This window comes from Esox lucius, chromosome 6 (assembly GCF_011004845.1).
Source record: "Esox lucius isolate fEsoLuc1 chromosome 6, fEsoLuc1.pri, whole genome shotgun sequence".
Taxonomy (NCBI): domain Eukaryota; kingdom Metazoa; phylum Chordata; class Actinopteri; order Esociformes; family Esocidae; genus Esox; species Esox lucius.
The window spans coordinates 17,696,933-17,712,773 of NC_047574.1; the positions used below are offsets into that span (position 1 = coordinate 17,696,933).

General features: G+C 44.1%; 1 protein-coding gene across 8 annotated transcripts in view; it reads right to left on the minus strand.

The window, feature by feature from the left end:
- Nucleotides 1-15,841, minus strand: part of LOC105010579 (transcription factor COE3) — a 72,791-nt gene that overhangs the window by 15,395 nt on the left and 41,555 nt on the right. For 2 of the 8 annotated variants that reach the window (XM_010869961.4, XM_010869964.5), the window contains exons 7-10: nt 14,271-14,352; nt 12,392-12,533; nt 7,965-8,098; nt 7,629-7,755 (exon numbers count right to left, since the gene is read on the minus strand). In XM_010869961.4, coding sequence (XP_010868263.1) covers nt 7,629-7,755; nt 7,965-8,098; nt 12,392-12,533; nt 14,271-14,352 — 485 coding nt within the window. The remainder of the gene's footprint in view (nt 1-7,628; nt 7,756-7,964; nt 8,099-12,391; nt 12,534-14,270; nt 14,353-15,841) is intronic. The other 6 variants (XM_020047003.3, XM_010869962.5, XM_010869963.5 and 3 more) reach the window with 3 other exon arrangements.

Here is a 15,841-nt window from a genome sequence, read left to right on the forward strand (position 1 = left end):
CAGCTCTTTGGTCTTGGCCATGGTGGAGAGTTTGGAATCTGATTGATTGATTGCTTCTGTGGACAGGTGTCTTTTATACAGGTAACAAGCTGAGATTAGGGGCACTCCCTTTAAGAGTGTGCTCCTAGTCTCAGCTCATTACCTGTATAAAAGACACTTGGGAGCCATAAATCTTTCTGATTGAGAGGGGATCAAATACTTATTTCACTCATTAAAATGCTAATTCAATTATAACATTTTTGATATACATTTTTTCCCGGTTTTTTTGTTGTTATTCTGTCTCTCACTGTTAAAATAAACCTACCATTAAAATTATAGACTGATCATTTCTTTGTCAGTGGGCAAACATACAAAATCAGCAGGGGATCAAATACTCCCTCACTGTAGGGATATGTGCCAAGCCGCTCTGCAATTATTCAAAACACTCTTAGCAAAGGTCAACAGGTGTGAGAGCATGCTAACTCACCGGACAAGCTGTCTGAGGGAGAAGCTGAAGTGCAATGAGACCAGTAAATCCCAGCTGAAAATGCATTTCCACTTCCTGAGTAATGCTGGCCAATTTACATCATACCAGACAGTCTGCGGCTAGCACTACCAAGGTTCTCTCTTAAATGTTGTTTTGTAACTGACTAAATCAAACAGAATCGTTTTGTTGTGAGACAGTGGGTAACCATGGTAACTAGGGCCGTCATCGACCAAGATTTTTTTGTGGTCGACCGAAATTCAACTGATCTTTCTGATTGATAGGGTTATTGAAATGTAAAATGTTTTTTTTTTTCATAAGCCCATCAGACATCTATGGAGAAGGTCAACTTCAAGACCCACAACTGACATATATCACATGAACTGTATATGTTACGTACTACAATTAATTGGGGTTCCCTAATTTTGTATGTTGGTTGTGACCGAGCATTTGTTTTGTTCATGTAGACAATTGTCATTTCACTATGTTTTATCAAATCATATTAGTGGTGGGTGGGGGCCATAACCAGATGACACTGTACACACGCTATCTTGACCCTGCTCTGCCTGAGAGAGTTGTGTGTATAGAGAGACAGTCCAACAGTTACTTCAAGCGCTATATGATCTTCCCCTTTAATAAAACCAAATTGTTCATTATTAAATAATAAGGAACAAATTAATAACCAAAGACAGGTACTGACAAGATCACCAGAAATATAAATTCCTGACCTGACTCACTGCAGATGCTGGTCTTCCCAGATTAAGCCACTATAACATCACCCCTCATGTTTGTCCTGATGTTCCTGAATCCAAACTACCATGTTGTCACTCTATGAGAAGTGAAATCCAAGTTCAAATTAAAAAAATATTGTTTAACTCCCACAAGAGCAGAGCGCTTCAATTAAATACAGCACACTGGAGACTATTATTTCAGAACCCAAGTCAGCAACCGAAGTATCTGCTGCGGGAAAACGGGCTTACTGATGTCCAACATGAACCCAACTGTCAGACGAGTGGGGAACTGTGTGCAACAGACAGAAATGTTTGGCAGCAACTGAGCTCACATGTGCCGTGTGCTCATAACATAGATAAATGAAGGGGGATGTTTGATGGCTAGGCCTAACATACAGTACCAATTCAGAAAAGATGGTTGTTAGAAAGTATTATAATTTTTATTAGTGTTGCAACATTTTCTTACATAATATGACCATATACAACTTTCATTGCTTTTGAGTGATGGATTACCTCGTCCCCATTCCCTCAGCGATGGACTGGAACGACGGGAATCTGATAAGTGTCACGTGGCCATGCGACTGCTCTACTAAGATAAAAATCCTAGTCGACCAACAGCCTACTAACCAAACAGCTGACTAGTCGACTGAATGAGGTCAGCCTGGTAACCAAAGGCTGATGTTCCCTGCAGGCGGACAGGGCTGGCATAATGCATTTAGTACCGCCTGGGAGAAAAGCTGACATAGTTAACACAGTTTGCATGTTCCACAAGTAAATTAGTCTGTTTATTGTGATGAGGTTGTATAGGCTAGTAGCTAGTTGTTGATGCAGTCAGTGGAAAATTCCGCTGAGCCCATTTCACCCCATTATCAGGTGAGTTTGACGGGTCACTACAAACATTTTCCTGGTGGTTAAGCTAACAGGAAAGAAAGAAATGGTACAAGCCAGAATTGGAAAGAGCCAACAGATTAAAATGAAAGCAATCAATCTAGCAAGATTGTAATTGAAATTGCTTTTGCAACCCTCAAATGGCAAAAAGGAGAGATCATCCACATGGGCGGAGCTTGCACACTAAAAGATGCAGTCAGAGCCCAACTTCAAACTTAACCCAAACCAACCCACACGCTGCATTTACCCGGACGTATTTCAATGCTGAGACGGTACACTCGGCCCTAACAATTAGCAATACTCTTGACAACTGCGTGAGTTCAATGGAGAGTGAGATGCTGTGATTGCCTCATTAACATGCAACAGTTGGAAAGGTGAACATGGAGACTGAACCTCGTGGGGAGTGGGTCTGTATGCAGCTGGATTGTTGTTACCACCACACTACATAGCCAGTAAACCATGCTATTTTATGTTCACAAAATTCAACACCTCCATTCAAAAACTCTTTGCTTTGATGGGAGAAAGAAGAAACACAAAACAGCAGCTGCTGGAGAACACTGTCTAATAAGTTAGACCTCTGGGTTAGTTTCTTCCTCTCCGATTTGCCACTGACTATTATTGTCTCCATTCAAGTTATCACTGAGCTGGAAATTAACCGATCGGCTGTTAAGTTTACTCAGTAGGAAGGTGTCAGTATTCTTTGAGATTTCATGAACATTGAGCTGATACTGACAACTGATGAAGACAGCTGATTTAGAGTTTCATCAGATATGTCTTCTGCAACCTTTAATAACAAAGGTTAAATGAAAGTGGGCGGAAACTCCCGTTCTCTCCACTTCAATGTCATCTAAAGTCAATGTTTCTCACCTCTAAGAACATCAAGGGGGTACACACGTTACCGGGCCAACAGGAATCAAATGGCCTCCCTTCACAGCTGATTGCAGGCGCAAATGAATATTGTAAAATGAAGATCAATACATCGACAGGGCCAAATCGATGACAGCCAAATTACAGATGGGTTTTCTCCCTCATTCAAGATGAGTTGTGTTTTCCTTTCACAGTCAATACCTTGCAGCCTCTCATTCATTTCTCAATAAACCTGCGGATGAATTTTGGATCACAGCCGGTCACTGGGATGGGCGGAGAAGGTGGATGGGCGGAGAAAGTGGAGGGGGGAACAGGGGGATGGAATTTTGTTAAAGCCTTCCAAACAAGGTGTGTCTGAGGGGGATTCTCTTCTATCAAGAGCCGCGCTCCTTTCGTCTATATTTCTTGCTGCACAACACTGCTGTGCGACACCGAGGACCATCCATACGGAGCACCATTACCAAACAAGACATGTAACGATTACAGTCCAACATCAAAGTAGTGCCAATTAAATCCACGTCAATAAATAGGCATCTCATTCTTGGAGAAACACTCCTGTACCTATACTATGAAATGGCTGGGGGAAAAAAAAATCCATTTTCCAGAGTGGGGTTTCCCAGGTCTCTTAATGATTCCACTATGTGGAATAATGTCACAGTGCACTCCTCAAACTCTACCTGACAAACTGCTTGACAGTGGGGGGTGGGAGAGTGTGTGTCATGTCAGCCCTCTAATTGGACAAAAGGACTGTCCTCCAAAAACCCGACGCTATCTGCACACGCTCAAAAGGCTCTCTGGCTGAGCCTGTCTGACTAGATGAGGAGTGTCCCAGTCACTCCTGAGGAGCTTGAGCTAAATACCATCTTGTAATGAGACAGACAGAGGGCCTGAGTAACAATCACCATGACATGAGCTATCTATACATTACTCATATTGCAAAATATGCCACCCTTACACTAATAGGGATGCCATTGAATTCCTGTCTTAAATGAATCTGTTTACATACCTCGGTGAGTGTCTTTGATTACAGCGTATCTCACAGTGCGTCTAGGCCACTGCCCATCTCTGCTGAGCTGCTACCAAACCCTGCCCTGCAGGGGAGGAAATCGAGGGGAAGCTCTGTATCTGATCAGCGCCAAATCCTGCACTTCAAAGAGTGTCGTTGCTAAAGGGCGGAGGAGAGCTGTAGGGTTAGGACCGATGCACGGACTAAGACTGGAGAGCACAGAAGACTGGACTGATGAGGTTTGATAAAGCAGTCCACGTTTACTGAACTGCTGGGTTCTTTTACCCGCCAATTTCCGCTTGGGAATTAAAGTGCACAGCTGTATATCTTCCCAACTGAGTGAGGATAATGAGGTCAGTCAAAGTACACGTCGCAATTCATGGCAATTGGATCTTGATGAGCATTGCAGTAAATAGAAACCCCTAAACACGAATCGAAATGTACATATTCATTATTGTTAACTTTGCAGTGTTGGATAACATTTCTCCTTACAGTATATATGGTATCTTTATCGCCAATAGTAACAAGTGAATCACTCATGACCGCTTTGTCCTTATGTTGATGAATGACTGCCTTGTAGTCGTTTTGTAAGAGTTTGGTGCAGTGGAGTCGATACTGTCACCTTGACAAGAAAACTTTGTGATTAATCAGCCTTCAAGGATGTCTAGCCTCAACCCAAACCTGGCATGAGACGCTCACTGGACAGACATCATCAGCATCATCTAAAATCCTTCACCCAGTGTGTTAAATAGCCGCCCTCTGTGAGGCCGGATAAATGGCTCTAGTTACAGCAGCCTTGACTTGTACTAATAGCCCAGAAACCAAGCTGGTCACCAAAGGTCTGAAGACGAAGCACCCTGTCACTCCCTAGCTTGGGAAATTAGCAAATAATGTTCCCTTCCCCCTGAAAAATGTATGACAGCTACCATTCGCCAGTCATTCTCTCCTAACGTTATGATGCATGTCCCGGATCCCCACAAGAGGATACAGGCGAAGTTTACTGACCCTCAATTTAGCCATGACAAATGGGGTCCCGTGAAATGCGTGGTTTCTGGGGCAGAGTAGCGGTCCATTTTAACCCAATCTCCGGTATAGGGATTTCACTGATTAGAATAAATTGTAGCTGAGTGTGTTGGCAGCAGTGCTAGCACTTCATATCACTATGGGTCCTGGGAAAGGAGTTCCACCGGAGGCCAAAACACTGGGCGCAGTAAAATGTCTCTAAGTAATCTACTGATAGCTTACCCTTTCACACTTGCGTCAACTGTATATACTGAAAAAGCAATCACATAGATTTTAGCCAGCTGAAGCCACCTTTAGGGCTATTTTTAAAACCCTGTACGAACACAAACAGATCCTCTCGCAGTGCTTAATAAAGTGTGAAGTATTGACTAATGGACAGCTGGACCTGTCTCCTTTTGATTTTCTACAACCTTGTTGACAGACTCATCCTCCAGGCACCTTGAACAATGGATAACCAATACATAGACCAAATACATGACAAACCACCTCCATGTGACGATAGTACACTATGTCCTTCCACTGAAGTGGAAACATTCATACATACAGCATGTTTTGGTCATGATTAAGATTCTAGAACTCATATTAAACCTATCGCCACAGTTATCATTGCGTTCATTAAAAGATCAATTGGCAGCGGGTTTGTGAGTGGTTACATTTCTCCAGCCCCATCATGCAGCTTTTTATCGGATCAAGAGCGGGCTCCAGCCTATGTTACCGTTTCAACCGCTGAGTGCCCCTTTAAAACATTCTATGACATCTGTGTCTATAGCTGATGTTGCCATGACTAAACATACACAACGCATACAGGATTATTGATGTACACATTACTACGGGTGCTCACATCCTCTCAGTGAATTGTTAGTTTTGGAGGTAGTCCAGAGTACTAACCCAAGAAGAGACCACCCTTTGCTGTTAGAATTGACTACGTTCTATGTTGACTCTTGGTAATTTGTGATAATTTCTTAAATTGAGCGAGTTAAATCTCCACAATTAGGGCCGGTCGGGCGAGAAGAGTCAACATGAAAAGGCCCAGAAAACGCTTCCCTCAACGTCATGACTCGAAAGTCACGCTTGAAGCACAGCTTAGATAAATGGACCTTTGATATGCACACGTTGCTCGGCCACCGAAATGACATTTTATGTGCCCTCTAGATGAAGGGACTACATTACAGTATGTGGGCTCTTTTTGTTGCCCATCCACGTTGTAACCTACTTAACTGTCTGTGACTTAATGTTCCCCCATCAACTGGCAATTACAGTACATATGAAGTCCCTGTTAATCTGTCTGGAAGTGCCAGGAGCCAGCTAACATTTTCATTCCCTCACACGTCGACCCTGGTACACTCAGGGTGATCCACTGTGGGAATGGCAGGAGACTGAGGAGCTAGACTCGTCTTATCGGTGGCTCCCTCTTTTAATTCACCCCACTAATCAATTGCACCACTATTGCCTCCCAGGGTAATTTTATCTTTCTGCTAACTGGAACAGAGCAGGAACCAAGGAAGGAAGAAGGAAGAAAATCAACATAGATCCATAAGGGGACACATTCCCCCAGTAAAACCTTATGGTAATCATCCCTATCCGCTTAGCCCTTGTGACTAATGGGGTCTGTTCTTAAGGGACCTGGCACTTTCTCCGGGTTGCTATAGAAGCCATTAATGTCTTAACTTATACACCTTTCCAGGCGTCACACGCGCGCGCACGCGCGTGCGCACGCGGAGACATAGCACACTACACTCCTGTTTCATTATCCCGGTGCCTTGTTGGCCCCCCTGCTCTGCTGCTGCTGTGGAGGATGAACACAGGAGTGCCCGGCCAGACTGCACGGTTGGAGGCATAGGGGACGGACGGGGTGGGGGGGGGGTTGATGAGAAACAGCTGTCCCAGGGTGGAAGGGGTCTACTTTTAAGCTTTGTGCTTAAGGCCAGGTCTGGGTGGGGGGTTTGGGGGGGGGGGTATTGTGACGCACTCCGTCCCATTCCAGCCGTCAATGTTAGAACAGACGGAGGCTTCCAGGTCAGACAGGCTCTGACCCCCATGACTTCCGACTCCTCACCAATGATGACGGATAAGACCGCCACCACCCTCTGTTAGCCAAGATAGTCCACACACACATTCGGAGATTGACTTTTTCCTCAATGCTCTTTGTCAAATAGTAATATGATTTTTGTTTGGCATCTGCTGATTAATAGATGCATATCTGAGCGCACAAATGAAATTGTCAGAGGGAATTATCCTGATTTTTACAGAGCTTGGCAGCGCCTCCTGCTAATGGCAGTTCAGAGATCAAGTTGCACTCATGGCACTACTTCCACTGAACAACACCTTCAGCTAGCTGTGCAGTTCTCACATCCAACATTCCAGCCCCTGAGAGAAGGGCCTGGTTAGTTCATAATTACCGCCTTGACACTGGGGTTCTGTTCTAATGCTTTCTTATTTACAACTTAGCCAGGAACTTGAAATAACTGAATAAGTACAAGCTATGCAAAGCATTAAGGCAACCTTGCTTTTAATCCCTCACATCACAGAACAAGAAGTGTGCCTTTTTCTAAGTATTTCAGCGGTCTGCGTTTAGGGTGGACAATCGAGGCACTCAAGAGGCTTTAGTTGCCCTGGAAGGAGAGAATAAAAGGGGAACAGCCTGACTCACCAGTGTAGACAAATCTCCCTGGAGCCCCTTTGCAGAACTGCTTGGACTTGTAGGACAGCGTGACCTCCACCACACCAGGGATGTGCCTGGGAGGAGTCTGCACACGGATGGCGTGGGGAGTGATCAACTGCGAGACGGGACACAGGAACCGTTGAGTCTGACAATAAGCGACCAAGGTGTTTTACAGACTTACTACAAAATCGATATATCATCACTTTTGGTTGTCATCCTGCGGCCTTTGATCCGTTTCAAATGGGATTTAATTTGAAGGGGGAGAAACGATAGCGCCCAGGCTGAGGGTCCGTCAAATCGATGAAAGAAGACGTCATACTGTACCTCGCTCCAGACAAGCATGGTGCCAAACACGACCTGCAGGCCGTCAAAGAAGTTGTCCCCAATGATGATGACGGTGGCCCCACCTGTAGTCCATCCTTCACTGGGGCTGATGGCCTTGATGCACGGGGTGGCTGCTTAACACACAGAGAGAGAAAAATACTATTCAGTACCTGCACTTCTACACAGTCGGATGTCTTTATCCCAGTAGAAAGACATATCATGGAAATAAGCCTGGATAGAGAAAATATGATGGATTTGTCCATTTAGCCACAATAATAGAAATCATTAATCAGCATGTTGAAGTGATGTAGTTAAGCAGACCCTTCAAATGGTCTGCATCCCAAAGGCTAAGCGCCTGGGCTCGTGAGGGAAAATGATTTGATGTAGCAAATTGTGTGACAGGGCAAATGTAACGCTCACAATTGATTAAGCACAGCCCTGTACGTACAGTATAATTTCCAAGTTGAACACATCTCAAATGAGTCAAGAATAAGGACGTTGAATGAAAATGACAAGGCAAAGCTGTGTTGTTGGTTTCATGTCAGTCCATTGTCTTTGTTCCCTACGTTCTGGCATGTTGTTTGGAATGCAGTTTCACGTTTCGCAACATGAATAAATTCATGAATTATTCAGGCTCAGCTTTTGCCTTTTGTGATGAATTCAATCCATTTTACATTGTTTATTACTACGCTTTTCATCTTCCATGACTTTTGCTACATTGCTGTGCGATTCATCAGAGTGCTATGTGTTATTATAATCTAATTTGAGCGGGCTCATGCCAAACTCTCCCTGTCATTTGAAATATTGCCTTAATATAATGTTTACCCTGCCACCATGTTTACAACAGGCCCAGATAGCATTTCAGCACACCATAAAACAGCACTATGAAATGTTATCTCTCTACATCAATATATATTTTAATCCAATGTAATCTGTGTAGATTCTTTAAACATTTTGTACTATTTCAACCTGATCTCTAATGAGAACACTGCTGTACTTATCACTCCAGTTCAGTAGAAAGTGAATTAGCATCAGCCTTTGTTGTATGGATCACTACAGACAAGACATCTCCCTTTGTTTGCTTTTCTGTTGGGGCTGTGCAGGTTATGTTTGCTTGCTTCCCATGAAGAGAGAATGCACACACTAACACACACAGACACACACATGCACACACACAATGCAGGAAATCTGACTTTACCAGGCTCTGTTGACTTCATGCTAATCACCTCTTACAGAATTTCATCTCTGAGGTCTGGACGACTGACATTTGCTTTCCTTAATTGCTAAGCAGAGCATCTGAAAGCAGACCATCTCTCCATGGGATCGCTGCGTCTCCTCAAAGGAGCTGACCTTCATCAGTGCTGCCGATTACAGCAAATAATTCCCCCCTTCAAAATTACTGTAAACAAATTGACTTTGGGGGCCGAGAGTGAGAAAGAGAGAAAAAGACAGAAAGACAGCCAGAGAGAGAGAAAAAGACTGACAGTCAGAGAGAGAGGGACAGAGGGATGTAGAAAGAGAGGTAAAGGCAGAGAGAAAAAGCAGGGTGACAATGATGGTTTTTTGGGGGCAGCTGGAGCCAGAAACCTACATACAAACAAACACAGACACACACACACACACAACCTCGGAAATCCTGACCCCCCCCCCCCCCCCCCCTCTCCTGCACACAAAAAGAACCCATGGAGAGGGAGCGACCAGGGCCCAAAGCCTCCACCCTTCTCCCCGAACGTTGAAAGATATATTTGCATATATCTCAATGCACTGACAGAGAGGGGAGTGTGTGTTGAATGGGAACCGTGGCCAAGTGGATTACACAGACAGTGCAGGTGATCTTATGACAGACACACACAATGGTCCCACAGCAGACGATTACATGGAGGGAACGAGGACTGCTGAAACGGGGAACGAGGACTGCTGAAACGGGGCCTGTTTGTGGAACACTTAACGGATATTTTGAAGGAGTAAACAAATGTGAACATGAAAGGCATCAACATAACGGCCCTGTTGTCAAAAAGGCCAACATCAGTTTTGATTGTTTTACTTCCTTAAGGTTCAGGTTAGCACCAGAGAAGAAAACTGATCGTAGGGATGAGCTTAGAGCCCAACTTTCTGTTGGCCTACTGAGCAGCTGAAACAGGTCCAGCTGAAACAGGTCGGATGAGTCCATGACTGTGAAGTGCGTTGTTATGTCTGTTGTTAATACATTCCTGTAACGGTCCCAGAATGCTCTGGTTTTCTTAGGAGGAAATAATCATCCAACCAGGACTTTTGGGAGAGCAGGGAATTTTAGGAAAGTTACCGAAATCTTGCAACCCTAGCCTGCACAAATGTGTTGTAATTGGGCTGTGGGATGTCCAGATGGTTGGCTGATAGTGCAGCTGATGGGATTATACCTTTTACCTCTCTTTGGACCATCTGTTACCCCTTTCTCTCTCCCTTCCTCGCTCTCTTTTTCTCCCATTCTCTCTCTTTTTCCCTCTCTTTCAGATGGAACAGACTGAATTCACATGTCTTCATTGCATAGACCCTAACTGCATTACAGCCACTTGGCATGCAAATGACTGGGACACTGTGGTGCTGTACTTAGTCCACCACGTTTTCCACATCTCCAACGCGGAGGTGGAACACTCCTGAGGAAAGTGTGGAGTCAGGGTGTATTAGTGAAGGATTTTCTGTATATTCATGTCCAAATGCACATCGCTTGTGTGACAGTTCAGACATGCATAATTCAGTTTAGTATGTCAGCAAAATCATCTCTTGTTCAGCGCCAATAGGGGGCAGCACTTGATAGTCAGCCTGACGCCGTCACCCCAGCGCTGAGACAATGAATTGAATAAAAACCCTTGCTTTTTCAGACACACAGGCAGTTAAGTCAGCCACATATCCGAGGCTTCTCACCCAGTGAACTCGCAGTGAAGAATGTGTTACTAATTTAAAGCACGCTGTCTGTCTGTCTGCCTGGTGTCAGAACTCAGTGGAAGACATGGATGGGATTACGCTTTATGGCACAGAGTTTTCAGTTGTCATGTTTATGAGTGTCTGTGGTGGGAGACATAAACAATGGGATATGATACATTGGTAGTAGACACAGTGTTAGTTCTATACACTACGCTACATTAGGCTGAGATGAACAATATAGATATACTGAACAGTGAAAATGAGTAAATTAACTCTACAATTAAAAGTTATCTGGAGATTTAGGCACTCAAAATCTGAACTGTTAATCGGAGTATACCATATGAATAATTACGTAGCCCATACAGATACCATGATAAATTGAGGCAAACCTGCTCTTGCGCTTTGAAGACTGAGGAGAGGGGGAAAAGAGTGGGCAGGGGAAATCTGTTTGGAACCTTCCTAACACACATACACACACACACACACACACACAGTCCCAGGGGGTAGGGGAAACATGGAGGAGAGGACAACCTCTTTAATTGCTCTCCTCATTAAGACGCAGGTTGCTAGGCGATCCACACCTACCGTGTCATAAACGTGAGACACAGACACCAACAGAACGTCACTGAGTATAATGACTTGGACGCTCAGGGCAGGACTATAATTATTTGATTTTGTTCTCCAGTAGAAGAGTCATTAATAAAGACAAAAACAAATAGATTAGCTTTTTTCCCCACTAGGACTGGAGTACATCAGATATATTAATTAATTGTCTTCCATCCGTTGTTATATTAAACGTTACATTTGCTTTTAGTGATAGGACTATTAATGGCTATTAAAGTGGAGAGAACAGCGTTTCAGTCAGTGGCGTGTGTGTGGATATAAACTGTTTACTTTGCCCTAATTGCCCCCTTGAAATCTGAAGATAAGCAATTTGCACAATTGATCTGCTCTTTTTCCATGATATTTCAGCTGTGTGTTTCCATCTGCGAGAGGAGGCCAGGAGAGGTCAGAAAGTCATGTTTAGTGCATTTTTACTTTTTGGATTTCCCATGGTTTTGGTGGTCCTGCTTCTCTCTCTTTTGGCTGACCAGGCAGTCAGTCTATCATATGGAATAGGTTGGAAAGAAAACAGTAACTTCTGGTTTTCTCATAGACCCCCCCCCCCCCCCCCCCCCCCTCTACAGCTGAAACTGCAGCACCCATTAAAGGAAATTGACGTCACTGTGATTTTTTGCCAAATTCATTATGTTTCACACACAGGTTAAAACATGTTTGTGTAGAAATAACACCAGGACAAATTGGAAATAGTATATCATTTCATAACCAATACCATTATTGCCATGATTATTTGCATCATTAGAAATAATTAATGCTCAATGTATAGTACTGTATACTATTTCCAATCCAACAGTATGCATGGGGGAGGTAAAAAGCAAATAAGAAACGGGAATGAGAAAAAGAAAACTGAAATTGAAACAAAAAAAGGAAAGCGTAGCAAATAATAAGATGTGAAATGTGCCTACCATTCTCCAGATAAGGAGGCGTACCTTCTGAAGGGTCGAGTCTGCGAGCCCTTCGCCCGTGCTTGGAGTTGTTGTGAACGAACATGTTGTCTGAGACAGCCAAGACATGGCCGTCTACATTGACTGTTGTCGAGACGACGACCTGCAACGAGAGTGAAGGTAAACCGTGTCATTTAGCAATCTGTTGGAGAGGGACACTATCATGTACCAAACATCAGCCTGATCAAGCTCAACTCTCCTACGATTTGTGAAGGTTTACGCTACCACATTCACAGAAGTACCGTCCGCATTAAACACTACATATGTACGCCAGCTCAGTGAAAAGGCCTTTAAAAGCTGTAGCTGGAAGCTGCATTCAGACAAAACCCCAGCCTGAACACATCATAGCACTTGTTATTGTTTTTTCCCTCCGCCACGTCTCTGAACAGTGGGCTCGCCAATGAATGGAGAAAGTGTTTCCGAGCCGGAAGGAGAGACCTCTCAGGTTCTCTTTGCCGGTGAGTGACCTCAATGTAGCCGTGGAATTTGGGGGGTTCTTTTTTTGGTTAGTTTGGGGGTGGGGTTGGGAAGGAGTTGTGGGGAGCAGGGAGGTGAAAGAGTTCCATTCTTGCTGGCAGGTTCAGAGCTGGGCCAAGCTGGGGATGATGGATGCGGCCCTCTCTGGCCTCCAGCTGGTTTTGGGGGCTAATAAGTAGAGTGAAAGGCTTGCAGAATACACAACCTTGGCCGGAGAAACACCTATAGTCGAGCATCTGGTAAAAAGATCTGGTAAAAAAAAAAAAAAAAAACATTCTGGCCATTTGTAATGGAGAACAGAGAGGATAACCGCAATAGTGTAATCTTTGGCCCATAATACCCCCCAACCCATAATATTCCAAAAATAATAAAAAATAATATTCATAGAATTTAAATCCTACCTGTATTGTATTGTGGAAATATTATAGCTTTTTGTCTCGTTTTCACAGATAAACAGACCAATCATCACCTCCTCCATTTCCGGTAACATATGCCTGTTTTAGTTTGCAGGATAACTGAACTGAATGTAGGCGTATTGCAGTGGTAGGGTGAACACCTGAGCAGTCTGCTGAGATCTTGTCTCTGTCCAGTTACCCCGTGCGGGGGAGAAGATGAGGGAGGTCTCTCTGTTTCATGCCCAAGGCCTTATTGGAGAAGGCAAGATAGATGTGTCCGTCACGGTCTATGACTGGCAGGGACTGATGCCCCCTGTATTTTGCGGCAAAGATAGATAGAATAGCTCCACATTATTCAGGCCTGACCTCTTACCTGGGGTATATGGGAATGGGTATGGTATCACTAACTTCTGGCGCACCTCCACATTTTACAGAGAATGTGCTTGAGCTTCTGTGGTCGATTAGACATGAGGGAATTCACCCCAGATGAATGTCTCTTTGGTCATACTATGACATCAGTGCTGGCCGCAGTGTAATTAAAATCACCTCTGGAGTGGTTCTCATTGGCTGCACACTGGGTGGAGGCGGGTTTATCGGTTGGGGCGGGTTTATGGGTGGGGGCAGGTTTATGGGTGGGGGCAGGCATGTCTGTCACCCCTGCCAGGCTAACCCTGAGTTACACTGTTGTTACATGTGGTAGAGACATCCTCCCTTTCGTGCTGTGGTTCAGAGAGCGGTCGGGGCCACAGTAAATCCCGTATCCATATTCGTGTCAGATGGTATTCCACTATTAATATTCCATACGTATATTCAGTAGAACAATGACACCCTCAGAATGGGTGTTTGCATGAACCTGTGATTGTGCGTTTGAGTGTATACCTTCGTGTCTGTTGTGTGTGCGTGTGTGTGTGTGTGAGAGAGAGTGTGCATATGTGCATGTTTTTCTATTTTGTGTAACTTTCAGTTACCTGGAACCTGCGCATGTCTCTGGGATTCCCTGCATTCTTCAGACAGTTCTGATTGCACTTCAGGAAAAACTTCAGGAAGAATCTGAAAGACAGCCCAAATGACAAATAGAATTGAAGTACACAGCACTACTATTTATACACATTGTCTAATTATTCTATAATTAACGTGGAAGGGAATTCCAAAAAGCCATTTAACCTGTCAGCAACCAATATACATTAGTGCACCAATATAAAATGATAGATATACAGTAGATATTACCATAGATATACTACTGTTGCTTCTAATGTCCCTTAGCAGCAACGCTTTGTCACATCATCCTCTCACCTGAGTTCCCAGCTTGTTCCCACATCCATCTGCTACTTACATACAGGAAGTCACTTGATATTCCACCCACCTATTTAATCCCAGAACACCCCCTGTGCAATTACAGTTGTGCTGTTCAATAGGGAGGCAAATGAGGCCCACCTGTGACCAGGTCTTGTCTGAAGAGCATCAGGGATAAAGGACCTAACAAGGTGAGAGCGCCACACAAAACTTATAGTCCTGTCAGACAATTAGGTGGCCACTCCTGGGACCTTCACGCTACACACACACACACACGCACGCACGTACAAACACACACACACACACACACACTCTGGTGAGTGGGAGAGGCAATTATACCACAAATTACAGCCTGGCTAATTGTCTATGAACAAATGTCATGTGAGAGAGAGTCCTGGGGTTGGTTAGTCAGTGAGCCTCTGTCATGCAGGACTTCAGCTGCCAACTGTACACCAGTCAGACGAACGCCGGGTCCCTGTGATTTTACTGAGAAAGGCTCCTATCATGAGCTCTGCTTTTTAACGTAACCTTTCCGTGTACCGGTAGATAACATGACAAAGGAGACAGGTGGAGAAGGCTTAACGGTCCCTGACTTGGTTTGCTCTGTCCTACTACAAATGTCTTCCCTATTACCACTACAATTGATGACAACAATATGTCCTAAACCTGACAGTGGGATCAATGATTATACCGGTAGAACATACTGCAACACACTTTAATCGACTTCCTTGTCAAGAACAGTAAATAAATGTTACCGAATCATAAACGATTCATGTTTCTTGGCACTTTACAAGTTTGATATAAACACAGATGCTTATATCTCCCCGTCATTCACTGGTTTTATGTACAATTTCATGGTTTCCATTGAAAAACAAAAACTGGCACTGATGCCATTTATTGCATTACTGTGGATTGAATGTTTTTTTTTTTTGCTTCACATTGCCTGTTGCCTAAAAAGGCCCTTTAGCCTCCTAGTTCTTACTCCACTGTGGGTTTTGGGCCAATGCAATAAATCAGTGGATTGAAACGACCCCCCCTAACCCAGGCCACATTAACACATGCGCTGGTCATTTAGAAGTGTTCTCCAATAGACTCCAATACCCTCAGCACTGCTGCCAGCCCCTAAGAGCACGAGAGGTGGGAAAATATTTTCACTCCTCATCCAAGAGGCTTTGGCTCCGACATCAATAAAAACAGAAAATAAAAAACGTTTTAACGCAAACCAAAATCCTGATTATCTGTTTGT